General features: G+C 49.6%; 1 protein-coding gene across 3 annotated transcripts; it reads right to left on the reverse strand.

Annotated features, from left to right (window-relative positions):
- Window positions 1-1,001: 1,001 nt before the first annotated feature.
- Window positions 1,002-27,777, reverse strand: HADHA (hydroxyacyl-CoA dehydrogenase trifunctional multienzyme complex subunit alpha). Of its 3 annotated transcripts, none has more exons than XM_069805401.1 (21): window positions 27,498-27,777; window positions 24,346-24,387; window positions 23,120-23,161; window positions 22,961-23,031; window positions 22,029-22,162; window positions 20,647-20,785; window positions 19,501-19,620; window positions 19,313-19,415; window positions 16,322-16,444; window positions 15,531-15,649; window positions 14,626-14,682; window positions 10,861-10,970; window positions 10,435-10,569; window positions 9,621-9,792; window positions 8,991-9,077; window positions 6,456-6,596; window positions 5,112-5,180; window positions 4,535-4,730; window positions 3,518-3,632; window positions 2,789-2,934; window positions 1,002-1,624 (listed from the first exon to the last, which is right to left on the reverse strand). In XM_069805401.1, the coding sequence occupies exons 1-21, from the start codon at window positions 27,760-27,762 to the stop codon at window positions 1,479-1,481; spliced, it is 2,532 nt and encodes an 843-aa protein (XP_069661502.1). In that variant the 5' UTR covers window positions 27,763-27,777; the 3' UTR covers window positions 1,002-1,478. The 3 variants fall into 3 exon arrangements, with proteins under 3 accessions (XP_069661502.1, XP_009918006.2, XP_069661503.1); XM_009919704.2 differs by lacking the exon at window positions 27,498-27,777 and adding an exon at window positions 25,790-25,844; XM_069805402.1 differs by lacking the exon at window positions 24,346-24,387.
- Window positions 27,778-27,802: the final 25 nt, after the last annotated feature.

Raw genomic sequence — 27,802 nt, forward strand, 5'->3', positions numbered from 1 at the left:
GCTCTGGCAGTCACTCCCATCCTCTTTGGAAGGGATGTGTCCCCCCTGCAAGGGAAAGCATTGCTCCGGGAGCTGCTCCGGGCTGCCTGCACCACAGGGTGATTTCAGGGCCCTGGAAGGAAGCTCCCCTGCCTGATGGACATGGAAGAAAAGGAGGCAGAGACCTACGCTCAGGGCAGCAACCACCACCCAGCGCACCCGACTCTCCCATGGCCCACGGTGAGGTGCCCCAAGGACCCCCAAGCTCCCCAAACCCTGCTCTGCATGGAGCTCGATAGGGGCACAGCATCAGGAGGGTCGGGGACCAGACCTCCCCGGTCCCGACTCCAGCTCCTTGGCCGCGGAGGGGGAAGCAGGGCTCACCCCCCCGCAAGCACAGCTCCTGCACAGCCCTCCATGCAGGGGGCAGGGCTTGGGGGCTGCTGCATCCCCCCCAGGGAGGGCTGAAGGCTGGTTACCAGCTCCACAGACAGCCCAGTGCCTCCCCCAGCAGGCAGCAGAGGCAGGTTGAGATGATGTCTCAGCCCAGTTTCACCCCAGTAGTTTTGAGAAACAAGCACAGAAGTGACGTGAAAAGAGCAGCAGCACCCAGCTCCCGGTCCGAGCCCTGCCAGGGCACAGGGAAAAGGCTGGAGCCTGGGGAGGCACCACACGAAGCCAGGGAGGAGGAGGCCAGGCCAGCTCTGAAATCACTGACAGGTGCACAGAGATTTAAAGCCTTTTAGTTTAAACTGAGCTCTCCCCACGGGGGACCCTTCTGGCCTTTGGCTGCTTGATTTGCAATTACAGGCAGGTCCATCTGCCAGGATAACCCCGGCAGCAGCACTCGGGGCCAGACAAAAGAGCCAGAGGCTCCTCACAGACCCTGATTGATGGCAGAGGTGACAGAGCCGGTCTTTGTTCTGCACTGCCGCCATCCCCTGCCTTTCCCCACCCTCTGGCAACCGCCAGCAGCCCCTTTGTGGGGCTTTCAGCCGGCAAGCACGGAGAGGACCCCAGAGGATTGCCTGAATGCTTTATTTCCGACTCGAGCTGTTCCCTTCCTCGGCGCCGAGAGGCTGCTGCCCCAGAGAGACAGGAGAAGCAGGCATGGAGTCCAAACCTAGGAGACGGGGATTTATTTTGTTGGAGGTTTACGGAAAGGCAGGCCCTCAGGGCCAGCTGCGTGCTGGATGGTGCCTGCCAGACCTGGAGCTTTGGAGGTTGCGGCATGGAGGTGGACACAGAAGAAATTCTCTCTTCCAGCAAGGAGCCACCAGGCCCACGCTGGCAGGGGACGGATGTGCCCAGCACAGAGTAGCTGATAAGGCACTTGAAATGACTAGAAGCCACGAGGCAATCTGCCACCACCTTCCTTCCTTCCCTGCCTCCCCCGGGTGCTTTGCAGATTAACCTACAGAGAATGGGGTGTCGCTGGAGAGCCGGTGGCCCCAGCTCGAGCTGTCGGTGTGTCACAGTCAGGCAGTGTCAGGCCACGCTCACTGGTGGAATTTCTTGCTTGGGCTGTTGGCGTAGTCCAGCAGCAGCTGGCACGGCGTGAACTGGCTGCCATAGACGGCCTCGTACTTCCGCAGCTTGTCCACCAGCTGCTTGGCTCCGTATGAGTCCGTGTACCTGAAGGGACCTGCCGGGGACAGGGGGACACATCTGTGCCGAGGAAGCAAGAAGCACCAAGGTGCCTGGAAGGGCGAGAGCACTGGATTCGGCCAACCTATCCTTCTCCAAGAGACACCCAGTCTCTCGGAAGGGCACCAAAAGACCCTGCTCCCTGCCCACCCACCTGCGCTTAAGCAGAGGCAGATTGGATTGCTGGGCACAAGCTGGGGCACAGATAATTGGGACTGCTCCCTTAGTCTGAGCTTGCCTCAAGGAGGGAAAGTGCTGGGTACTCAGCAGAAGCACTATGTCATGCCCAAGAGCCCTTAGTATCCTTCAGCTGGGACCCAAACCTCAGCTCATGCTTCGTCCACTGCCCAGGCCATGACCACAGCCACCCAGGTTGCAGATGGGTCCGGGAAAACTTTGCTGGTGCTCTTGGCTAATACCTTGGCCTGAAAAGTGCTGTGCGCCATGGCTGAGGTTAATCAGCTCAGCTTCATCTGTGCCACATGCAGGCACAGGGGGGAACAGTGGGTCTTTGGGCACCATTTCTCAACTCTGTGTGCAGCATGAGACCAGGTTTCCAGAAGTGCTGCAAGATGCCTGCCTGGCCACCCAGACAAGTAGCAGTAGCAAGAGATGAGATACCAGAGCCTCATTCTTCACCAAGCACCATATGGCGGCACAAAAGCAAGCTAGGGATTTCTTAAAAATGTAGGACATTTGCAAGTCTCTCATCCCACCTACACCCCCATAACTATCAAGCACGGTAAGAGCTCTTTCTTTGAAGTTCTCATGGAAAGTGCTGATGCGGCTGGGGCCAGCATGGCTCTGCCTTCTTATTCAAACCCAAAGAGATGGCAAATGACTTGGTTAGAGTCCCTCAATCCTCACCAGCCCAGCTCTGTGAAACAGCTGTACCAGCAGAGAAACTCCACTGGGTCCTGGCAGAATCATCTCACAGCAGCTCTCAGGCTCACTGCCACCTCTCATGGGGTGGGAATGCTGGAGCAACCTCTGGTTCAGGCTTTATACGGGAGAAGGACACTCAGGCTTGTCAGACTGCAGCTCAAACCTGACCTTGACAGCTGACATACCTCTGGTGGCTAGAACCCAGTAGGCAAGCCCACTACAAAGCTTGCCAGCCAAGCCATGCAGCCTAGCCCAAACCCCAGCTGAGCCCACTTACCTCCCAGACATGGTGGGAAGCCCAAGCCGAACACAGCACCAATATCTCCCTCCACAGGGTTGCTGAGGATCCCTTCCTGCAGGCACATGGCTGCCTCGTTCACAAACCTCGTCACCAAGCGCATCTGGATGTCCTCATCAGTGCAGCTGCAAGGAAAGAGTCAGTAAGGGCTGTGCAGGTAACACAGCAGCTGGATGGAGGAGCACATGAAGCCAGCACAGACTGGGGACAGGGCCAGACCTGGGGTAAGGGAGAGAACGGTTTCTCACTGAGCCTGTCCCTATCTGCATGAGGATAAGGACTAAGTTCTGTGATGTGTCCTGAAGCAGGCACATAAGAATGGCAAAGGCTCCATCAGGCCAGATGGGAACTGCTCCAGGAGATGTTTCAGGGCCAGGCTGTACAACAGGTCCAGCGCCAGGAAGGTCACGGCACCAACCTGCCTGCCTTGGCAAGCCCCACCACAGGAAATCTCTCTGCAAAGGTGCCCAAGCAAATGCTGATAAATTCAAGGATTCCCCATTCCTGCTAGCACAGGCTCTCCACAGCCAACAGTCTGCCCCCCTACACACCATCTCAGAACAGCCAAATGCCATCTAGAGTGACTCCATGTTCAGCAACCTCTCCAGTGCTGCCTGGTGCAGCCCTTGTGCTGCTGCTCAGAGGCCGGAGAAGCAGCTGGGGTGAGAGCCAGCCCACACCACTGCTCGGGCATGCACAGCTACTTACACTTCAGGTTTGGCTGGCACTTTGAACCGTGCCAAGATCTCATCCATGCCAGAATTCAAGCTCCTGTTCTTCACCCCCTCCTGGTAAACATAAAAGCCTTTCCCTGCCTTGCGACCTGCCAGGGATAAAAAGAGACAGTCACATCCTGCCACGCATCCTGTTTGCTCGTGACACCTTCACCTCTGATGTTGTGACTCCTGCTTCTGTTAGCATGAGCAGATCCTCCTGGCACAGGCGGTGTCTCTGCACTTCAGAACGAGCCTGTTTGCTGCCTCACCAAGGACACAGGGAAGGGGGCCCACATCCAGCTGACTCCTTGGCAAGATGTTGCCACTGTGTCAGGCACTAATGCCTTCACTAGATCCAGAGCACAGTCAAATAATGCCACCATTTCCGTGGCTACAGCTGTAAAAAGACACGGTCCTTGTCCACTCCCACTTGGGAGCAAGGTACAGAGATGAAAAGATCTCCTGAGTAACCCTCGATGCCAGGGGTCTGGTCACAGCAAGGGTCACTGGAGGGTAAGAGCTGTCATGGCCCAAGTGCAGGTCCCACTGATGGATGCTGCTCTGTCCTGGTGTGCTCAGAGGCACAGCTGCCTCTGGTACCCAGTGCCACAGCTTCTACCATGTGGACAGAGATGTAATTTTTCCTTGCTCAGAGCTTCTAAAGCTCAGCTCAGGGCTTGTTTCACTTGAGCACATTTATTTCCAGCCACTTGCTCTCCATGTCCCAGAGCACTTGTGCAGGTTTCACAAAGGGCCACAAAGAGGTTCGTGAGATCTTGCCTGCTGCTTTTGCTGTGGGCAGCATCTGTGCCTGCTGCTGCCATTTCTGCAAAGGAAGGTCTGGCTACAGCCAAAGGTCTGCCCAGGGTACAGCTGGGAGGGATTCCCAACCCATTCCCAGGGCTGTTCTCTGACTGCCCTCACCTGAGGCACAAGAGGCTGATGGATGCTAGTACTCTTTCTTCAACAAAGGGGAAACTTGTTCAATTAAAACAACCTAGCGTCTCACCTAAAAAGCCTTTTTCCACCATTAGCTTGAACAACTCGATGCTGCCTCCTCCAAAGCGCTCGCCAAAGGCCTTGCCAAGGTCCTCAGCCACATGTGTGGCCACATCCACACCCACCTCGTCGATCAGCGTGGCAGCACCCACAGGAAAGCCGAAGGCTGTAGAGATGGCATCTATTTTCTTTGGGTCAATGCCCTCCTGCAGGAATGGAAGGGGAAGCAGTGATGTCTCTGGGTGAGGGTCCTGGAAACCCAGTGTGGGGGGCAGAAAGCCCTTACTCATATGGGGCCACAGGCTGTGACCAGCACCATTAGCTGTTTGATTACGGATAGGAGCAGTGTAATCGTGCTTGCAGCACTCCTGACTCTCCCCTGGTGCTGTGTGGGGAGGAAAGAGCCCCATCACTGCCTGCACCAGGTCTCATCAGCCCACAGCTGGCTGGGGACAACCACAGGCACTGGGGCCAGTTATCCACCTCCCTTCTTGGCCAGGGCTGGGGTCAACCCGACCAAGGGCAAGGAAGAAGCAGACTTTACATGACCTATTTGGTGGATGGGCGGCAGCCGACAGGATACACACCTGGAGAACTCGGACCACTTCTGCCAGCATTGGCCCTAGGCACCTGGTGGTGTAGAAGCCAGGCCCGTCCTAGGGAAGAGAAGCACAGCAGGAAGGTGGGTGAGTACAAACTGCAGGAACACGTCCTCTCTCAGCAGCACAAGAACTGCATTTCACAGCCTGGGCTGTAGTTCAAGCACTGACGTCCAGGGCACACACTGAACTCCATTTCTAGCAGTATGTTATTGACTGCTGCAGTAGTTTTTTCCTGTAGGGTTCAGCAGTGTTTGAAGACTTCCATGAACTTACTCCCTGGAAGCTCCCACCAGAGTGTTTTTACTTGAAACAGCACCTGGAGGTCCCAAGCAGGCTGCAGAAGTCCCCTTGCTTCACCAAGCCCAACAGCCTGACAGGGGAAAGGGTGCTCAGTGGAAGTGAAACCAGTTGTTTCACCTCTGATATTGCTCACAAGTCAGGAAACAACACATTAGCTGCAAACTGCCATTCAGGGAAGCATCTGATGTGGGGATGAGGGTTAGAGAAGCAGCACTGTATCTCCACTGGCCTCCAGAGTTGCCTAGAGAACTTTTAGACAAGCCAGTTTTCCCAGCACTACAGGACAGACCCGCTCAGCATTGCTGGCAACCTCACACATCAGTGAAGAGACCAATCCAAAAATACACTCAAACTGCCCTAAGCCTACCGGCTGAACCTCCCACACAGCTGAAACAGCATCACCGATGCTCTCTACCATGGAGCATGAGACCAGCTCCATTTGGAGGGCTGTGTGTTCAACAGCAGCTGTCAGCCTAACAAACCACTCAAAGCCCACCGCTTTTCTGAGGCTCTGCTGCCTCCTCCTAGAGACTACAGCAGTTTGTTCTCAACTGCTGCCTTGCTGTGCTTAGCCGTCTCCCTCTGCTTGGTATACCTCTTTCCCTACACTTGCACGTGCATTTCTGCCCCCTTTCACACAAGATTTAAATCCAGAAAGAGGAGGGTTACTGCTCATTGACCCTCTGTCCTTGCAGCTTGCCAGGGAGCAGAGCTGGTGAGAGTCCTGCCCAGACTCTGCTCCATCTCAGATGTCACTACAGGCTTCAGCCTCCTGGAAGCTATGTGGAGCAGGACTGCCAGCTCCTCGTGCTGGCCCGTCAGACTGTTTCTGTGCCTTCTGGCCCTCCATGGCTGCTCCAACAGACACTTGAGGGATCACCTGGGCATCTGCCCTCTTCTAACCTCCATTTTTACTTCTCAGCATGAGTAGCTAATGCCAGTGTATTCACAGCCATGTTTCAGCCTCCTCTCAGTGCACAAGCCTGCCCTTTTATTAACCCAGCTCATATTTGGGCAGTGTTTCCTCACCTTTACAACGATGACGACCTTGCCCTGTTTGAGGCCAACAGCAACTGCAGAAGCAGCAGTGTCCTGTGACGTTTTGTCTGTGGTGATGATTTCCAGCAGCTGCATTCTGTCAACAGGGGAGAAGTAGTGCATCCCGATCACCTAGGCAGAAGGAAGAGCTCAGGGTTAAGCAGGGTTAGACAGACTTTGGCTCCCAGAGTAACTTGCTGTGCAAGTCAAGTGCCCAACTGCAGAGGGAAACAGGCCAGCATGGGCTGCAGGACCCACCACCACAGTGCACTATGTGTTCAGCCACACTGTATCCCTCTCTGACGGGAATGCTCTCCAATTCCCTTTCTCTCCTTGGCTTTCCCAAGGACATAGCACATGCTGTACAGCTCTTGGCTCAGTGAGGATTTAGGTATAATGCTTACAGGACCAAGAGTGGTGCTCAGCTCTCTCTGTACTTGTTAATAGTCTGGCAGCTAAACCTGTCTGGGAATCTTAGCCGAGCTCACTCCGCAGGTGAATTACAGGCACTGCGTGACCTGCAGGTACTATCTGAGCTGGCAGGGCAGCCACATGCCTGGGTGGTGCTTCTTCTGGACTATGAGAGTGGAACAGCAGTTAGAGACACAGATGTAGAGCAGAGTCCGTGTTCTGCTTGTGAATGTTTTGGTTTGGTTTTTTTGGGGGTGGGTTTTTTTTTTTGGTGATAAAGTGACTCTAAGGACAAGAAGGCATGTTTCCAGAAACTAATTACAGAAGTAAGCACAGCCTTCCTCTGGAAACAGCATTTAAATGGAGATTATTAGGCTGTGTGCCTCACCTTCTTAACGCGACCATGTAATCAGCATGTCACCTTCATGTCTCCTGGAAGCTACACTTGGCACTAAGATCTAAGTCAGGGGCACCTTGCAGGAGAGTTGCAGACTGCAAAACTAATTAAATACACTAATTAGTTAACTGGTTTCCTATCAGTTTCCCCATAAAGAGCCATTACACAGGCAATTTATACAGCAAGACGATGTTACTTCCAAGTCTGAAAAAATAAGACTCAGTTTGCATTTCCGATGCAACCAAGGTCTGACAGGAAACGAGGAAGAGGCTCACGAAGGTCACGGGAACCTCCAACAGTTGTGACACACATTGTTACTCTGTGGACTTTAGAATAGAATATTTCAGTTGGAAGGGACCTACAACAATCATCTAGTCCAACTTTGCAGATGTCCACAGAACTTCTGCAGGGAAGACAAATAGCAGAGGCAATGCACTGCCCTGGGCAGGCTTGAGATCCTTGTAGGAGTTCAGGAAATCAGCCAAGGGTACCTTTGCTTTTGCATTTGTATAACACTTCCCAACTGAGCTCTAGAGCTTCCCCCTCCTTCTGCCCAAGTTGCTACTGCCTCCCCGTCCCACCCGTTTTAGAGAGGGAGATGGGTTTATCTCACAGGAGAACTGCTTGCCCCTTCCTTCATTTTGTGCAGCCCCAGGTAGGCAAAGCAGATTCCTCAAATGAGGGGAAAGCCTTTTCCCCTTTTTCTATCAAGGCTGCCCTAGACCAATGCTTAGCCCTCGGGAGGTGACTCCACCTGGTCACGCAGATCCCTCACACTACTTCAGATGCTGCGGTGTCATGTCTGGCCTCTTGCTGCTGCTCCCTGAAAAGTGCAGGTCTCCTGTAGGGCCTGTGTCACCTGCTAGCGTGAGGCTGGCAGATCTATCACAGGTACCCTTGGCAGTCATGGATGGCAATGAAAAACAGCACGCAGCTGCCTCCCTCCCAGTCCAGCGCATTCACACCCCTCAGAAGGTAACTCCACCAAGCACATCCCTCAGGGCAGGCTGCTCCACATGCAGCAATGTTCCTGCTCAGCTGTACTTGCCTGGGCTAAGGGATGAGGGACGCAGCTACCTCATATGCTGTTTAGACTTCAAGCAAAGGGATGAAGAATTCCTCTGCTCCAAACCTCTGCCACAAGCTGCTATATTGCTCTTGGTATCCTGTTCACGTGGATCATTTGGAGCCAGAGAGAAAATCTCACCACCCCTTCAGGAGCTGGTGCCGTGGCTAACCAAGGCTTCAGTTTCAGCACCTCTGAGTTCAGCTTTCAGCCACCAACTTTTCTTCCCTTATTGCTAGGTTAATGCCTTCTCCTTGAGAAGGCATTTTCCTGTCATGGCAAGTCACTCCTATGTCTAATCAGTTTATCAAAATGACTGAAGTCTTCCTGGCTGGAATTCTCTCAGGTCAAGCCCTTCCATAGCTTTTCTGTCCCTCTGCGTGCATTGACATTTCCTGAAGTGCTCTCATGTCCCTGCTGCACATTGCCTTGCCAACATCACACTGGAGGTGAGTCTACCCTCATCCCCCTCCTACCTGTCCAAAGACCACAAGCTCTTTGTTCAAAGCTTGCACTGGGGACAAAGGTTGAGCTGTTTCATGTTCTGAAGAAGAAGCAGAAGATGCCAGCGCTCACCTACAGCAAAGCCAGTTTGCCTCTAACAGACAGCTCAGCACAGACTCATAGCAGGCACATGGCACTGGGTACTCACCTTCTCTGGCCTCTTGCTAACAGCAGCAATTTGGCTGATCGGGAGGGCAGATGTGTTACTGGCGAAGATACAGTGAGCAGGGATCACCTGTGGCAGGGGGTGGAAAAGACAGTGTAAATGACAGGGTCCACAGCCAGATCCAAAGAGTAATGGGCAGAACCCTGAGAAAACAGCACCAGCACCTGGTAACCCTAATAAACAAGGCAAACCCAGTTTTCTGTCAGGGCAGATGGCATTAGAAACTAATTCTAAAGCAGCAGCCCAATTTATAGAATCACAGAATGGTTTGGGTTGGAAGGGACCTTAAAGATCATCTAGTTCTAACCCCCCTGCCACAGGCAGGGACACCTTCCACTAGACCAGGTTGCTCAAGGAGCCATCCAACCTGGCCTTGAATGCTTCCAGGGATGGGGCATCCACAGCTTCTCTGGGCAACCTGTGCCAGTGCCTCAGCACCCCCATAGTGAAGAACTTCTTCATTACATCTAATCTAAATCTCCCCTCCTTTAGTTTAAATTCATTACCCCTTGTCCTATCACTACAAGGCTTGCTAAAAAGTCTGTCCTCATCTTTCTTGTAGGCCCCCTTTAAGTATTGCAAGGCCGCAATAAGGTCAGAACTGATACTCACAGCCTCCACTTCCTTCAGCACTTTGTGCTTGATGTTAATATCCTCGAACACAGCCTCAATCACCATGTCTGCCTTCTCAAAGCCCTTGTAGTCCAGCTGGCCTGTCAGGTTGCTGAGAATGGAGTCCCGCTCAAACGATGTCAAACTCTTCTTCTTCACCTTGCTGTTCAGCCTAGGGAAGGACAGCTCTGTCACAGCTCCTGAGCAGGCCAGCCCAGACTGCTGGAGGTACACCACAACACCAAGGGCATCCCTCCCTCCTGCAGCTGGGACCCAAAACACTATCTCCAATCCAGCAGGCCTGTCACTCCTAGCCCCTCCTTCCATCTAGAAAAAGGAAAGCCATGCTTGGACAACTCAGCCGGTGCATTAGTCTGAAGGTCAACTGGTGACATTCCTGAGGATGCACAGCTGAGCACTATTACTGCTGAACCAGGAGAACAGGAGAAAGAAATCCAGCTTTTCAGAAGTCTGACCCAATGTATCCCCTGATATGGGCCTCTATGCAGCCAGGACTACTCCCTCCCTGCTTAACTCTATAAGCTACTGCTAAATCTAAAAGCTAAAGCAATCATCTGTTAAGTCATCTACCTACCTAAGGAACTAAGGCTGAATACCCTGGGGCTGTTTCATACCAATATCCCCGCACACTGCATTGGACAACCTTAAAAGAAAGCATTTCTGTGACATCTGATGGTAGAAGACTCCAAAGGAAGAGAGGTGTCAGGAGTTCCCGACTGCCTGAAAGCAGAGGAGTATTTTGACTAAAGGCAGCCCCATCCCATCCAGAGCAAATTCCTTTTAACTCACATACCCCTTGAAGACCTGCTGCTGTCCTCTGTCCAAGCCTTGCTGTGCTGTGTCCTTCAGAATGGTCTTCAGTCCCTTATCCACTGAAACCTGTGCGATCCCAGCTCCCATGAGCCCTGCTCCCAGCACTGCCAGAGTCCTGCACAGAAAAGGACCAGGGGACACATTCAAAGCTAGAAATGGCTGAATTTCCATTGCTGCTGTCAGACTTGCACAGATCCTGTCCACCCAGGCACTATTTTTAGTGAGGTCATGCAAGAAGATTTCACTGGTGGGCGAGACCTCCAAACTGCAGAGGATTAACCTCTGGAGGCTGGAAATCTCTGTGCTCTGCTACACTGCTTTTCAGGACTCTAGGCCACTCGGTCCCAAGAGCCTTCTAGCAGAGGTCCTCCAACTGCTCCTTCAGGCATCCTATGCTTGCACTTACTTGACCTCTCGCTGAGGTGTTCCGAACTTGTTCTTCTTGCAGAGCACCTGCCCGTGGTAAAGTCCAATCAGTGCCTTGGCTTCCTTAGTCACTGCAAGTTGACCAAAGCTCTGGAAGAAAGCGAAGAGGGAAGCAGAGAGTTTAGCATGTAACAGCTGTCTTGCTTCCAGCACACACACATCAAAAACATGGCAAGGGGGAGAGCACAGCCACCCATGTAACTGCACAGACTGGTAACCTGGTTAGAAAAGGAAGAACAGACAGGGCATACATATCCTCTGCCCAGAGGCACCTTCTGTGCTAAGCACAGCCCACTTTGCACCACTGCCTCCCATACAGGCTGCCAGAAAGCAGTAGGAAACTGCTTGTTCAATGTCCTTTCTCATAAACAATTAAAGCATCTGAAAGAGTGTGTACCTCTAACACTTGTGTCTGGAGGGACAGGGGTTCTGCCAGGGAACAAGAGCAGCCACAGTATTTCCACATCCATCTTCTTCCTATCCACTGAATCATTCACAGCTCATTTCCACCCATCCAGCACAGCTTTGGGAGGAGCATTCCCTGGCAGTTCACTGGCATGATGGCAAGCCAGAAGCCACCTGGCTGCTGCAGCCAGGCAGCAGCTACAGGGTCCTACGAGATCAATGCAGGAGCCACTTCTACTTCCCCAGTGGCAGGACTGTATTTCACTGACATGGGACTCTTTCTCCCCCATGTGCATCCTGCACTAGCTGGGGCCATTGCCCCAGTGGCTTTCAGGTGAAAGGGCCCTGCCCTCAGGCTTTGAGAAAAATCTTTAAACAGGCCAATTTTCACTGACAGCAGTCACCTGATACTATTTTCGGAGGATCATAGACAGGCAACAAAATCAAAGGCCTCTATAACCTCCCAGCACTCAGCATGAAACGGGAAAGTAGTCAGGAAGACAAAAGACAGCGTAAGGCAACAGAAAACTAATGTTGCCTGAGCCAAGTCAGCTAAGGAAAGCTGCCAACGCAATGTAGTTTAGAGCAGGCTGTATCTTCCTTCACCACTGTCCTGTGAGTTAAAGGCTTGTTAAAATATCACTAACACAAAGCCTGGAAGAGAATCTGCAAGTCTCCTTGGAAAGAGGAAGGCATTAAAAAAAAAGACACGACACTGACACTTATTCTTTAGAGGGTTCTGGGAAGAGCTCCATCCTGCTGCTATTCTCAGGAAAAACATTCATTCTTTTCTGTAAGGAACAGAGTATCCCAAGCCTTTTATTCAGCACCAGACCCAACGTGGGTGGAATGCATAACCAGAACAGATGGGGTATACCCAGGAGGTCACTGTTAAGGTAGGAGGCAGACAGCTACATCTCAGACCAGCACCTTGTCACCAGAAGACAACAAAAGGAGCTACTAAGCACAGCAGGAAAGAGACTGCAGGATGTGACAGATAGCAGCGTGAGAAGCTGGTAAAAGTTACAGATAGTACTGCGGGGGACAGATGGATTTCACCGGTGGGTAAGGGGCAGCAATGTGAGAGATGACCCAAATGCAGAGATAACCAGATGGGAGTGTGGTGGATCTTCTGGGGAGTTAGGTCTTGCAGAGCCAGCAGCGCCCAGATAAACACACCAGTGACACTGTGCACAGCCAGAATTACCTCTTCAGTACCAAAAATCACAAATTTGAGTACAGATGTAGCAAAACGGGGACCAGTGAGGAAAAACTAATTGGGGGCAGGTTGTTTATTAAGGCAGAGACAAGGGCAGAGAAAGGGAAGGATTGAGATGGCTGAGAATGGACAAGCATGGGAAACCAAAGACTCTGTGTGTATGGGGGGGGAATAAAAGGGTCATGCATAAGCAAGCTGCTGGTGAGTACGCTTGCCTGCTCAAGCCCTGGACCTGCCCACCACAGTCTGTCCTACCTCCATATTAAACTCTATTCCTATTTTCCTGAGCATGTCACTAGCAAACTTCAAGGAGGACTGGATGGCATTTAGGACATGAGGTCCATGTGCCAGCAGCTGGTCAGACTGGGCCCTGTGGCCCACTAATTGACCATTGAAACATCTAGAGTCAGGTATTAAAGGGGTGTGTGTGCACACGCACATGTGCACTTATTACCACGTATGAATTTGATTTCTGATCAGCCAACCAGGAGAAACAGCATCTATCTTTGACCATGCCTGCAAGTGGTTTGTGTTTATGTGGGTGTCACTGGTAAAGGCACTGCGCTGCCTGTGCAGCCAGCCATGCACGTACTCTGTGTTTGTGAACACACATGTGTGCATACCTACATCTCTGCAATATCTGCTCAGCCTCACCACTGGCTGGACCTACAAAGCGGAATAGCAGCAAGCAGAACAAGAGGTGAAGCCTTCTGGGCCTTAAAATGCAAAAGACTTGACTACCCTTAGCAGTCATTATTGGTGCTACACTCAACTGACGTGCCAGGCAACTAAAGAATTGAAGGGAAAGGAAAAAAGAAATAGAGGCTCATTTCACAGAATCACTGAATAGTTGAGGTTGGAAGTGACCTGTGGAGATTGACTTGCTGCACCCCATTGCTCAAAGCAGTATCAACCAGAGCAGGCTGCTTAGGACTTTGTCTGGTTGGGTTTTGAGTATTGCCACAGAGGGAGACTCCACAATCTCTTTGTGCAACCTGTTCCAGTGTTCAATCACCTTTACAGTAAAAAGGTTGGTTTGCATATTTAAGTGGAATGTCCCATTTCAGTTTGTGCCCATTACCTCTTATCTGCCACTGGATACCACTGGGAAGAGTGTAGCTATGCCTTCTTTACTGCCTCCTACCAGATATTTATACACATTAATAAGATCCCCCCAAGCCTTCTCTCTTCCAGTTCCAGGTCTCCCAGCCTCTCCTTGTGTGCCAAATGCTCCAGGCCTTTAATCATCCTTGTGGCCCTTCATTGGACTCTCTCCAGCCAGTTGGCCATCAGCCTGAACTAGTGCACAGGGTTATTCCTCCCCAGGGGCAGCACTTGGCATTTCCCTCTGCTGAACTTCATGAGGTTCCTGGCAGCCCAGTTCTCCGGTCTGTTGAGGTCCCCCTGAATGGCTAGTACTAGCCAGTATGCTGACTGGAGCGTCTACTAAATAAGTAAGTTTGACCAAGGGATAAGGAGAGAAAAGTCCTGTTCTGGGTGAGAAATCACTACTGAAAAGAACTACCTAATTTTCAGAAGTACCCAAAATCATCAATGGGTGAAAAGGGACCAGAACAAAGTACCTGGACTAGAAAACACCAAAACAAGAGTAATTGAGAATCAACACCCTGAACAAAGATGATGGTGAAAAAAGGTAACAGAGTAAACAGAACACTGGTAAAAATGAAAGTTAATTCTTGGAGGAAATGACTTGTTTGCACCAAATTGCCTGGAAACACTGATGAGACTGACAGCAGAATACCCACTCCTCTGGGTTATCTGTCTTGTGTGACAATCAGAAAAAACAAACAGCGCCCAGACACACAGAGAAATCAAAGTCCTGTTATGTGAAACCTAGATCAGTGAACTCCGTCTGGTTATTCCCCACTCAAAAAGATAACACAGACAGGAATGATAAAAGGCACATTTTCACAGATGAAGAACCCTGACAAACAGTTCAAGATAGACCTTTTTCATAGCCCCACTGCCAGAAGAAGGGGCAGGGAGCAAGACACCAGTTTGAGTGGCCTGTGACGAGTATTATCATTTTTGTGTGGTTAAATACAAATCCCCTCAGACTCCATAATTTACTGATTACTACCAGGGATCTGATCTCCTTACCTGGGATTCAATGAGGTATCCAGCGTCATGCCCCTGATCAAGACCAGTCTTTACAACCTAGTCAAAGAACAAGAAAGATATGCTACCGTTAAGTCATGTCTGCCAACAATTACTTGTTTAGCTGCACCTCCTGTTTTCACACATAACCCCTCCCCAATATTCAAGGCACACTTCAGACTCTCTGGGTCCTGTCCATGCTGTTCAAAGCAAAGCTATGAATCACCTTGTCCTTCTAGCACTGAATAGCTACAATGGCAAGGAGTTTCCATCAGGTTGATTTTTTTTTTTTTTTTTTTTTTTTTTTTTTTTTACACATACCTTGTGGTTTCAGTAACTGTTTTTATTAGGACTGTGCTCCTGTAATGTCACTGCTCTCAGAGGGGGGCATTCACAGGTTTTAGAGAGGTCTTGGCAACAACTTAAACAGTGAAAAGTAATTTTAAGCCATGGACAGTGTCTGTAAGTAATACAATACCTGTGTAACTCAGGGCACTAACTTTTAAAGTATTGTGTGGTTAGTGCTATGAAAACAGCAACTTATATTTTCCTAGCTTTGAACAGGTTCACCCAACTCTTTAGAAACTGTATAGGAAACCTGGAAAAAACAGCTGAAAGTTTCATGGACAAAGCATTCCAGCTAAGCCTTCCCTCAAATGGGATTCTTGATCTACCCCTTACTGGTACCAGTACCACATAAATTGGTGATCACATTCTGGGAAGCTATTCTGAATTTTACCGTGCTTGCTCAATACACCACACAGTTCGCACTCATCAAGACTGATCTTTTGTGAATATCAGGATGTATAGCTTGACTCAGGAAGGAACCACCGTCCCTCCGTCTGCTGCCATGTTATCCCACAGATCCACCTTCACTGTAGTTTCTTGGGCCTTGCAGGGGGGCTTACCTCAATGATCTTAAGTGGAGCAGGGTAGAGTCCTTTGGTTTGCTTCTGAACTTTGTTCTCCACTGTCTTGTAGACTTGCCGCCTCACAAATGGAAGAGCCATAGCATAGTCTGTTATCTCTGCAAGACGGGACAAAACATGTCTCAGCACAGCGCTATATGCACAATCAGTCTTTAAACAATTAACCTGAAAGTTAAAGAGTATAGATGTGAATGTTGCATATCTGCAACAGAAATATGCACCTGAAACTCAGCCACAGGTAGCATGGTCTGCTCAGAAGGGTTTCTATGGGTTGTTTCACAGACAAGTCTCATTTAGGGCTAATACAACTGGTGACAGACTGAGCTCTGTGGAGTAGAACTCATACAGAGATGTCATCATTTCTGGGCTCTCCTAACTGCATAAGGGTGCTGCTAAAGAGGATTAAGTACAGAGCAGACCCATGTGCCTCTTCCCACTTGATTACACAAGCTTGGTACAGAACTTGCTACTAAAGCTTTGAAGATGGATAGTCCTCTGGAGGCAGCTGCTGCTCTCTTCCTGAGGCCTGACTCCCTTCTAGTACACTTTAGGAGCTACCATGTACATCTCTGGCAACATCACTTGAAGATCAGATCTGCAGAGCAATGTTTTCTCTTCCAATCCACCTGGCTCAAGAGATAATTACAACATGAAATAACTTTGTTTTGAAAATGGAATTAAGTAGGAGCATGAACACATCCCTGAGAAGCAAAGCTGGATTATACTCCCTACAGTCCCTTGGGATTTGGCCATGATACCCACAGACTTACTCTGTATTAGCCCTTTCGATCTTTTGGCAGACACAGTCCTGTTGGCTAGTCCTCTGGCAAAGCCAATCGCTACCTCCTCCAAGTACTCAATTGTTCGTGCTTCCGGAGCCTTCATACCTGGCCCTGTGAATAAAAAAAGAAGTCTTGAGGAAACACAGCAGAAGTTATCACTGACGGATGATGACGCAGAAAAGCAAGGATGAGACAGCAGCATGATGTTCCTTTGAATTGCTACCACTCTATTCCCCCCAGCCTGTTTGGCTTTTCTTGATTACGAACAATGATGGAAAGGCTCAACAGGCAAACTACATGAAGGCCCCAAGGCATTTAATATCCATGGCATTATACAGACATGCCAAAATGCCAACTCCCAATGGGAGCAAAGAGCAGTATGCCACTTAAACATCAACATTACTTTCACAAAACCATGGAATAGCTTTGGTTGGAAGGGGACATGGAAGGCCATCCGGTCTGACCTGCTGCTCAAAGCAGGGCCAAGTTTAAAGTTAAATCCAACTCTGGAATTAGATCAGGTTGCTCAGGGACATGTTCTGCCAGTACAGGAGGATAGAATACGGGGGCTGAAAAGGCAGTTGTGTAAAGTTGCTAGAGGCAAACACAATGAGTCATTAATGAAAGAGCAATGCCCAGCAATTCTGCACAGGGACACCAGCTAAAGGTGCAGCCTTGGGCTGCCTCTGAACTAGCAGAACAAACCTGATGAGGTTACAACTCTGTATACTTGCAGCTGGGCAACCTCATTAACTTTCACTGTAAGCTGCTCCAACCACACCCAGATGCTGCAGAGAGTCCTCAGAGCTAAGAATACACCAGAGAAGACAAGTACCCCCTGACACAGGACACAGTTAAAGAACAAAACCAAAACCCCTCCCCACTTTCACCTCCCAGTCTTCCCTCCCTCCACCAACAGCTGAGGTCTTCAACTCTAAGGTTTCACCTGTCTGCACATAAAATCTTGAGAGCGTGTACTCAGCAGACCCCACATGCTGCTGTCTGCTGGCAGGTCTCTCAGCAAGCAGCAAATAAAGGAGCACATGCATTTTGACCAGATCATGAAAGCTGTTAGGAAGTCTCACTCATGCCCTGGCAGTATGTCAGAGCCAGTCTAGGGGAAAACAGTCCAAACAAAACAACATATTTCATTTTACAGGCAGCACAGAAAACTTAACCAGAGCTGCTGCATAATCTACATTTCACCAATGCCCAGTGATTTTTAGAGAATTTATTGGAAATTTGAGAGCATTTGGGATTTCTGAGCTCAAACCTTACCAGCTTCCAAATTCTCTTCCCAACACTTCAAGGAAACGTCTGAGACCTGCAACTTTAGTGGCCTGATGTGCTACAAGATGTGAATACCCGATTTCCCCTTTCCATTAGCTTGGGTGTTCAACACCAACAAGCGCTAGACTTTGATATTACAGCTGAAGAAAAGAGCTGTTTATTTAAGTCTGAGCTATAAGAACTATGCAGGCAAGGTGGTCAAACCGACATAGGTGGGTTTACTTGCAGTAACATCTCAACATTTTGTAGTGGCCTAACCCAGGAGCTACAGGCTGTTGACTTGCATCTGCTTTCTTGTATAAAAGGCACGTGCCAGAATTAGATCTGGGCACAGTAGTAAATAGATCAAGAGGATGCTGTAGAGCTCCCTACTGAAGGAGAACTGATTGCACCCCATGAAATTGCCTCCTGATTAATGCTGTCTCTCTCCTTCAAAGCCTTCTATAATCAGTTAAAGCATCGCCCCAGTTAAAGCTGCTTTCCCCCAGACATTGAGAATGAAAATGAGAATACTCAGCAGAAAGCCTTCTGGCACTGGCTGCTATTTGAATGAACAAGGAATGCCTCTAATGCTTGCATATAATTTGTTTTTTGTGTTCCTCCTATGTGCTTATCTGGCCTGAGCTAGGTCCAAACAGCTCTTCAGAAAGTTCAGGCTTCCTTTAAGCAAGCCAGTGTAATCATTGGTATAAAAAGCCACATTCGATGGCTCTTAAAAGCCAATTCACATTTAAGCAAGTATACAGTGGTAAAGTTTATTCAGGCAGTTTTAACTCAAGCCTGAGTACCAGCAATCATTGTAAAAGTGAGAATACAGCTAAGGATATCTCACCCGGCTGAGCACTAGCGTGTGAGACAGAACAGACACAGGGCCTTCCCTTGAGTTTCTCGGGGTAGGCACCAGCACCTTTTATTTTATTTTATTTTATTCAGATTCAGGAGCTAAGGGCCACCAGGGTATTCTGGCCATGCTCTGCCTGGGGAAACCACACTCAGCACAGTTCAACTGCGTGGCAGTACCAGCTGGCACAGTGGTTTCCATTCTAACTCCTGGCTGCAGCTGCTCAGAGCTTTCAGGAGGCTGTGGAGGGTTTGCTCCTCCATTTTGTCACCTTCCAAGAAAACCCCCCTAGGGAAGGAAGAGCAGAAGCAAATTCACTAGCCCACTCAGCACTTGGAAGTGCAATTTGGTCTGCAGTTTGCAAGGAATTTCTCCACCCAACTGAAAGTCAGTAGGCAATTCAGAGCACCTAAGCCATGGGGGTAGGCTTCTTCACAAGATCTTGTCACAGAGATTAACATCTGCAGGCTGCATAACTGTAGACATTGGTCATCCATTCTCCTTTCATTATGGGTTGTAATCTGTCCCTCTGACATGATAAATGAAGAATGCAGGTTCTTATCTGTATAATTAGCTTATGCAAGAGCGCCAACAGGCCTGCCCTCTATGCTAACCTTTCCCTATTCACTTAGCTTTAGCAAGAGCCTGATATTTCAAGGTCCCCGTGCGCATGCCTCTAAGGCGGGAATGGAGATTGCACTGCAGAGCCTAGTAAGGACCTTGCAGTCCATATGCTTTGCCCCCACTAGACTGCTGGCTGCATCAATGGCTTCTCCACCCATTTCAGTAAGGTGGAGAGGTTAACTGACAGGCAGAAGATCAAGAAATTGAGAGGCATCATGTCTGACCTAGAGGGTCCACCAGCTGGTCAACCAGACCCATCTTCTTTGCTCTGTCAGCACGGATGTTCCTTCCAGTCAGCATCATATCAAAGGCAGCAGGAAGTCCCACCTGCAAGGGCAGAAAGGGGATTTCAGAATGGGAGCACACCATGCAGCAGAAGAGGCTATTGAGCGAAGATCTTCCTCTTACTTACCATCTTTGGCAGCCTCTGAGTAGCCCCTGCCCCCGGCAGGAGACCCAGTAACACTTCAGGTGTTCCCAAGATTGTTTTCTTGTCCTTTGTTGCTATTCTGTAGTGACAGGCAATGGCAACCTTAAAAAGGAAGAGAAAACTAAAGCTTTCCCTGTGAAAGACCACAAAGGAACTGGGCATCCATCACAAAGGTCTCTTCTACAAACTGCCTCAGCTTTCCTCCCGACTCTACCCCAATTCCCTAATTCAACTGTCCAGATTCCCTCTGTGCTCACTGATGGCTTCTTCCAGCAAGAGAAGCGCACACGGGCAGATGACGGCAAGCAGCTATGACATGAACATGAAACTACCAAACAGAGCCAAGCTATTTTTAAGTCTCATCTAGACCATCAAGGGTTAAATTCATTCACTACACTGAGAGCATGGTCCCATTTACAGATCAGCCATAATACTTGGTTTATCACTGGATCACCAAGTTCAGATCTGTGTCACCACAGTGCTTGTAAAAAGCTGCGACTGCTTGAGAAATTGGTACACAACTGAAGAGACTCCATTCCCACAAGGTTATTCTGTTTTAGTAACAACTTTGCTCCAGGAATTACCCCAGAGACTTTTCAGTTCACAAAACCCTAGATGGAGATTACGAAGCAAGTACTGCACCCAGCCAAAGTGGCAAGTGACAGAGCACAGTACGCAGGCCAGGGTGGAGCCTGGCCAGGTTCCCCACACTCATCCCTCACAACAACCTTTTAAAGAAGAGAAGTTCCTGGGATATGAGACTCACTTCATCTGAAAAGCAGCAACTTCCAGCCTGGACTCTGCCAGCAACATTTATTCAGATCCAATGCCTGCTGGAAACAGCCGGTTTTCCCTGGGAGACTCCCATCTAAATATTAGCCCGGCCCACACAAATTCATATTTGATTAGCTCTCTTTCAACAGAAGCAGAAAAACTAGCATGGCAGAGCCCTGAAGCACAACCAAGCCATTAACTTGCCACAAACTCATTTGAATGGATGTAATGAACCCATGTCAGGTCTCAAATCCTTCTCACAGCAAGTAGTCCTGCAGGCATTGTTTGGATAGTTTAGAGAACCAGCGCTGTGAACTCCCACTCCTGCTTGTCAGACCCAGAATTGTTCAATACCTCCAGTCCTCCTCCCAGGCAGGAGCCACTGATGGCAGCAACTACGGGCTTTGGAGACTGCTCAATTTTTTCTAGCATCTTCTGTCCTTCCTGAGAGAGCTGAGTCACTTCCTGAGAAGTCTTGCAGGCTTCAATCATGCTGCAGTGAGGCAGAAAGGCTGATCAGAATTGGAAAAGCACTCAGAAAACAGCAGTAAAATGAGAGTGCTTCAATGAGTTTGTTCCTCTTTTTCCCACAAAGCTCCAGTGGCTGACAGACAGGCAAGACCTATTTAGTCCCCCAGTCTTAGATTAACAGACAACACAGGAAGACTACTAAATTCAGTGGGTTAAGTCACTGCATGCTGACACTGGGCTGTGCCTGCAGGCAGTGAATGAGTTTCCTTGTGTCAGAGCTTTGAAAGCCTTTGGGGGAGAGGAGGAAGGGTCATAGGAAGCCTCAAAGCACTTGCCAGGAAGGGTGGAGGGGAGAGCCCAGCATCACTTTTTAGAGGAGCAGATGGCCAGTGCCCTGATATTGCACTCCGCCAATTAAAGACTCCCTGTGCCAATTATTCTCATGGAGGCTAGCAGTGTTTGCCAGGCCGGCGCAATTCAGGAGGCTCGTAGTGTTGAGACCAGCAGACACCTCTTAAACACAGCCTGTCATTTTGCTCTGCTTATCAGCTCTAGCTACTGCCTCCTTCCCACCACAACATACATCAAGTCTCTGCCCCTGAATAAGGCCAGCCAAAAAGGTAATAAGGTTTTGAAGGGTCTGTTTGTAATTTACCTTCTTTCCTCAGAGCTTTCTGGCTTTTAATGTCCTTAAACAACTATTCTGTCCTGCCCAGTGTCAGGACTAGGAGCCAATGGCACCCTGGGTCCCAGTGAGAGCACCCACACGGGTTGTCCCACACCCTGCAAAAGTTAGCCACGCTGAATTGCCTGGGAGGCTGCTGAGATGCTCCACGCGGCAGAGTGCCAAATCCTGCCTAATCAAGGGGCCACATTGGCAGACCGCCAGGCACTCAAACCCAGCTTAAATGAAGTCCTGCATGTAAATTATCTGCTCTTGTTGTGTCCCAGACCAAAGGACAATGCTCACTTCGGAGCCAGGATGGGTTTCCTTGGCTGCACCCCAGTATGCAGGAAGGAGCAACCAAGTGTTACAGCCAAATGGGGTTTAGTGACTTGCCATGCTCCTCTTTATCAACGTCCTAACTTCATTTGAGCAAGTTAGGCATCCTGTGCACAGTATTTCATTCCTAGCCTCTGCCTCACCCCTGGGGAAATGTCAGTGACAAACTGCTCCGACTTCACAGTGCACCAGACCACTGGCCCTGGATGCTGGACTTCAGGGAAAGCTCCATCAGCATAACGACTAACGTCCCTGTACTTACTCAATATCTGCTCCAGCAATGAAAGAGCCCGGTTTTGAAGAGATGAGGACAGCACTTTTGACAGCTTCATTGGCCCAGATCTCATTCATTACATCAGTAAACTCTGAGCTCAATTGTCTGGATAGAGTGTTCACCTAAAGGCAGCAAATAAGCATTGTAAATAAGGAGCTCAAGAGACAGTGGAGTTTAACCTCTGATTAAATATGGGACTCAACCATCATATCATCAGAAAACTTGCACAGAAGAAAGACTGACAACAAAAAGCCAAAGCCAACAGTTGGTCTAAATAGATTTTCCAAGACAGTAGGAGCTGCAGCTCTACAGCCTTTCAAGATTTGCTTTCTGGAAAAAAAAAAGGACTAGACCATCCAGGAATTAGCCCAACAGCCAGACCATTGCTTGGCACAATTATAATGCTTCTGGGGCACTCAAACTGAGCTCAGATTTGCTATGAAAGTTAGTTCATCCTGTGTCATAATATAGTGAGGGGAAAAAACCTCGAAGATGAAACCCTGCAGCAGGTCATCAAGTAATCTATAACTAAGAAGTTCCTCCTTAACATCACCAACAGTGGGTCTGTGACCTCAAACACAGATTTTATGAGCTTCTAGGCTGTTTTTTTCCTATATAATGGACACTCTCGTTAAATGTCTTGAATCCAAGAACTTAGTAAGATTTAGCGATATCTTGTGCCAGTGAGAGAGACAAGTTAGCTTAGTACACACAAAATATTTCCATGAAGCATTTTCAGATGTCTCATTCAACACCCAAACACTCATTTTCCTATTTCTACTTTGCTTGTAACTTTGAAAAGCTGCAGGTTAGGAAAGTTCTTGGTCTTAAATTAGACGTTTCAATGCCTTCTCCGTATGACTGCTATTCCTATCATTTCCACTAATATGCCTATTAACCACAGCCAGCTAAACCAGCACCTTTGAATTTGGTGTGTTGAAGCGTACAACAGCAACATCTCCTTTGATATCACAGCTAACGTGGGTTCTAGCTGGAAACAAACAGAAACATGTTATCAGCTTATGCTCAGTGGATTTTAAGAAAGACAATGAACTCACATAGAAAAGCTTTACACTTACTCTGAAGAGCAGTGGACGTGGAGATATTACGGCAAGCATAACCTAAAGAAAAGATGTTGCAGATGTTAAAGGAATTCTCAGTAGTCTCAGCTTAACTCTCCTTTATTAATGCATCCTCCCATCTCCCCTCATCTGCTGAGTACAGCATTTCGAAAAATCCTGAGTATGAGCCCGTTCCTTCTCTTACAGCTTGACCTGTGCCACCACCAGAGTTCAGTAGATTCCACACTATTGAAGTGGAAGTGACTTTCACAGCACAGATTCCACACCGCAGCTTCCAACATCAGCAATGCCAAACTGAGACCAAAAAAAAAAACCAACCCAAACCCAAAGCCTTCTTCTCAAAGAGCTGACAAGAGATGAAGCAGGTGGCACACAGGGGTTCTTTGCTTGCCTTTAGTATGCACAGTTCAACACTTCTTCACGTGCTAAACCAGAGACCTTCCTGCACTTTGGAGAGTTTCAAGCCTGCAAGTTAACTTCTCTGCAAATCAAACAACTGCCCTAGAATACTTCTGCAAAAACACACTCTTGTGCCAGTGAATGGTGCCACCCCAAGTATACTCCACAGATCTCAGGGTATACATCTGGTGAGCCACAAAAAGAGCACACAAAATATTTATTCTCACCTCCATCTATCAACAAAATACTTGATCCATCTCTACTACACATGGAAGCACCCAGACAAACTTGTCTTGTTTCAAAGCACTCTGAAAGCTCAGACCACGGTATGATAAGTTCTGTCCACAAGCAAAATGCCACTTTTCTGACTCATAAATCCCAGATCTCCTTTTTCTGCTGAGAAATTGTATTTGGCCTGATGATCTCTCAGTACATGAATGAATCTCAGTTCCATTCAAGCGACCTTGACCTTGACCGAGAGGATCCTCTAACAGAGATCTAGGCTGAAGCCCTGCCAAAGCTGCTTTAAGTCTGAAATCTAGTAAAAGTGTTACTTCTTGAGCACCATATGCACATCTACCAACTGGAACACAGCCATTTAGCTAGGGAAGGTCTACTGCTCAACGCTGGTCATTCCCATTCCCAGCAGCAAAAAAGGCACAAAATCCAGTACAGGGAAAACAGACTTAAAACCTCAGCCTGCACCTCACACTGACAAGTGCTTCTCCCTCCCCACAGCCCCGTGACAGGGGCTCAGGGCTGGAGCTCCACTGCACTTTGGCCCTCTTTCCACCTTGTCTCCAGTGCTGGCAGTAGGGACTGACCTTTGTGCTCCATTCCCCGAGCCCAGGATACATGGTGCGACGCTGTGGGGATGGAAATTCAGCGTCAGTCTGTCCCGGCAAACAGGTTTGCGTGTGCATGCATGTCTCATGTGCCTGTAATACCATTTTATAAACAAAGAATGAACTGGTTTCCACTCCAAAGCTACTTTAAAGTATTTTTGGACCAGGACAATACCCAGATTGTGACTGCTGTAGCGAACATTAATTTCCCTAAACTTTTGCATGCAAAAGTCAGGTACTCCTGAAAATAAGCACCAACGTTCATTTCCCACAAAAACTGAGGGCGGTCTGACAACAATTTCTCTGCTGATAGGTGCTCCTGAGCAGAATATGATGCACTTTTAACAGCAGCATTTTAACCCAATAAAAGCCCCACAGCACCACTACTTTAAAAAGAAGGCAAGGACTGAACTATCTTACTGAATCCATTCACTTCAATCCTGTATTGCTGCACATAGCTAGGCACAGCAGGAAGGAGACTTAGACCAAACAAATCTCAGCTGCAAGGAAAGTGACAACGTTTTCCTTCCACTCTCTCAGCCAGGCATCTGCTAAAGCTGGGATGCAGGAAGGTGAGCAGCACATCACTCCCAATGCTTACCAAAAGCAAAGCACTATGTAGTAAAAACTACACTGCAGGCGAAACACGCAATCTCAATTAAAAATAAAAAGTGAATGGATTAATTAACTTTTTGCTCTTTCTATGGTCTAACACGCTTTTCTTTTTCATGTCAGTTTCCAAACAGACTGCTTCCATGTAAACCTCAAACCTTGAATTCCGAGTTGCCTTTCAGTTCTAGCAAAACAAAAGATATGAAGTAGGGGAAAAAAAAAAATCAAGGGCACAACCGAACAAATCTCACTACATTTTAACATAAACTCTTTTGGGAAAGATACTGTCATTAGAGTAACAGCTGCTTAATATTTGAGTGAGGTTTCTTTAGCCTGAGAGTATTTTATTTTAGAGCCCAGAATACTTGTGGAAAACATGTCTAAAACTAAAAGCACATTTACTTGGTCACAGTCACAGCACATCTGCTTTAGGCGTTGATTCATTCAGCACTACAACGGCAACTTGCCAAGATCGGAGCCAGAAAAATCCCCCTTCACAATGCTGCAGGAAGCAGCAGCAGCAGTAGGCCAGATGTACGCTTCTGCCATTCAAGAATTAAAAGCCTTGAATATCGATTCCTTTCTCACTATTTCACTCACTCCAATTAAAAGAGCATCTAGAGATAGGGATGCCAATGCTTCAGACAGTTACTCTCAGGACTTTGTTGAGAACTTGGATGCAGCAGAGAACGGGAAGTACCCCTTTCACACAGTCCAGCCGGGACCTGTTTCTTCCCAGGTTTCTCTTTTCTCTGTTACTTCCTTGGCTGCTTCCCTGTCCAGCACTTCCCCTTCCCGCCCCTCCACTCACCCGGCCGTGGCATGCCACTTGAAGTGGGAACAGCATCCATGGATGGTTCCAGAGAAAAGCCTTCTTGCAGTCCTGGACCAAGGCAAGCACCAGCAGAGTGAACCAGCTGAAGCTCAGGACAACTGCCCACACTTTCAGCCTGTACGTGTGAGCTGATAGCACAGAGCGCTGAACTGTGAGCCGTAAGACAGGAAGATTTTGACAAACTGAGCTTTCCTATCCCCTCTGGGAACCTGCTAGCACACGGTATGTGGCTCAGCAGGTATGGCCAGCTCTTGAGCTCACACTGTCTTCTGCCTGCTTGCTACCTTTTGCATGCTTTTTGACCTGCCCTGGCAAGGTTTGCATCCAATTTAACAAACACTTTGTTACGGCAGAACAACACTATTAATTACAGTGAGCGACAGTGTCCTCATAGCACCTCCAGGACTGTTTGTGATGAACAATTTTGCCAGTTATAAAAAGAAGTCCAACCAACAACAGCCGGAGCACTTGCTGGAGTTCTGCTCGTTATCCATTGCAGCACTCTGGTCCTGGAGTAACTGGCTCACGTACAAACTCACTCCAACACTGCACGTAAGACAGGTATTAGGTTTAAATGAAATGCTGCTAGATTTCAGGTCAACATTGATACCGGACCCTGAGGCCTTTCAAAGAGCAGAAATCAGAACCAATTTCCAATGCCTCTGAGCCTTGGCCTTCAGGCTTCCTGAGGGCACCTGGTGACTCCTTGCTTTGGTCGCTCTGAAAGGAAGCGCCACGATCCAGGACTGCAAACAGGGAGGAAAGTGCCAAGGCCCTACCCGGGTCAGCAGGTTGCAAGAGAGCATTAGTCAACAACTGAGATTCCTGTATACCAAAATAAGGAAAAATTGTGGGGCACCTGGAGACACTAACATGCCTGGAGGCATTCTCCCCACCCATGTGGGGACATGGGGATACCCCCTTCCCACAGATACATGTGTGTGCTTGGAGGACAGCCCAGGGATCCAGACATCCAAGGACATGGGGACATCCCCCCCGAGGCATGCACACAGGGGCATCGGGGACACACACACGTGTGGGACACAAAGACGCTCTCTCCCTATGGATCAGCTCAAGTGCAGAGGATGAGACTGCGTGGAGGGTCCATCATCCCCCCAGTGCGGAATCACAGGGACCCCCCCCCCGCCCCGAGCCATACCCGGATTCCCAAAACGGGCCCATGTGCAAGGACACAGGGAGCATACCAAGGCCAGCCTGCCTTGGGGACCAGCACGGGAGCACCTCCCCTGTGGGGGCACACACACACACACTCTCCATGGCCCCCCAGGACACAGAGAGACGTGGACCCCTGCCCTGGGGAAACCTGGGGGGGGGGGGGGAGGGTGGTTGTTAGGGACACCTCCGCGGCGGCAGGCCCCACCCCACAGGTACACAAGGAAAGCCCCCCCACCCCACGCAGGCACATCGGGAAAGCCCCCCCACCCCATTCTTCACAGACCGCGGGCTGACACCCGAGGCCACACCGCCCAGCGACCCCCTCCGAGACACCCAGCCCCACCACCCCCTCCAGCAACACCCTCACGCGTGGGCACACCGCCCTCTGCCCCTCACAGCCCCCCTCAGTGGCACCCTCCCCCTCCCGCCCCCAGAGAAAGGCCGCACCCACTCCCCCCCACCCCGGGGCAGGAGGCAGACAACCGCCGCCCCGGAGTCTCCGTCTCACCCGCGGGCGGTGGGCGGCGGGACGGGCTGTACTTGGCGGCGGCCGTGAAACGCCCCAGGCTGCCGATAGCGCGCACCGCGGCCGCCATCTTGCCTGCCTGCGCGCGAGGTCGAATGAGGGAGAGGCCGGCCGGGGGCTTGGCCCCGCCGTCCCCGCCCCACCCGAGGCTGCCCGCGGCTCTGCCTGTCTCCTCCTCCGCCGCCGCCGTTTTCCGCTCCCCTCCTTCTCCTCCCTCACCGCGACGTCTCGGACGTTTCTGATTCATACCGAGAGAGAAGAGCGGGCGGGGAAGCGTGAGAACGCGG

The sequence above is a fragment of the Haliaeetus albicilla genome, chromosome 18 (genome assembly GCF_947461875.1).
Source record: "Haliaeetus albicilla chromosome 18, bHalAlb1.1, whole genome shotgun sequence".
In the NCBI taxonomy this organism is placed as follows: Eukaryota; Metazoa; Chordata; class Aves; order Accipitriformes; family Accipitridae; genus Haliaeetus; species Haliaeetus albicilla.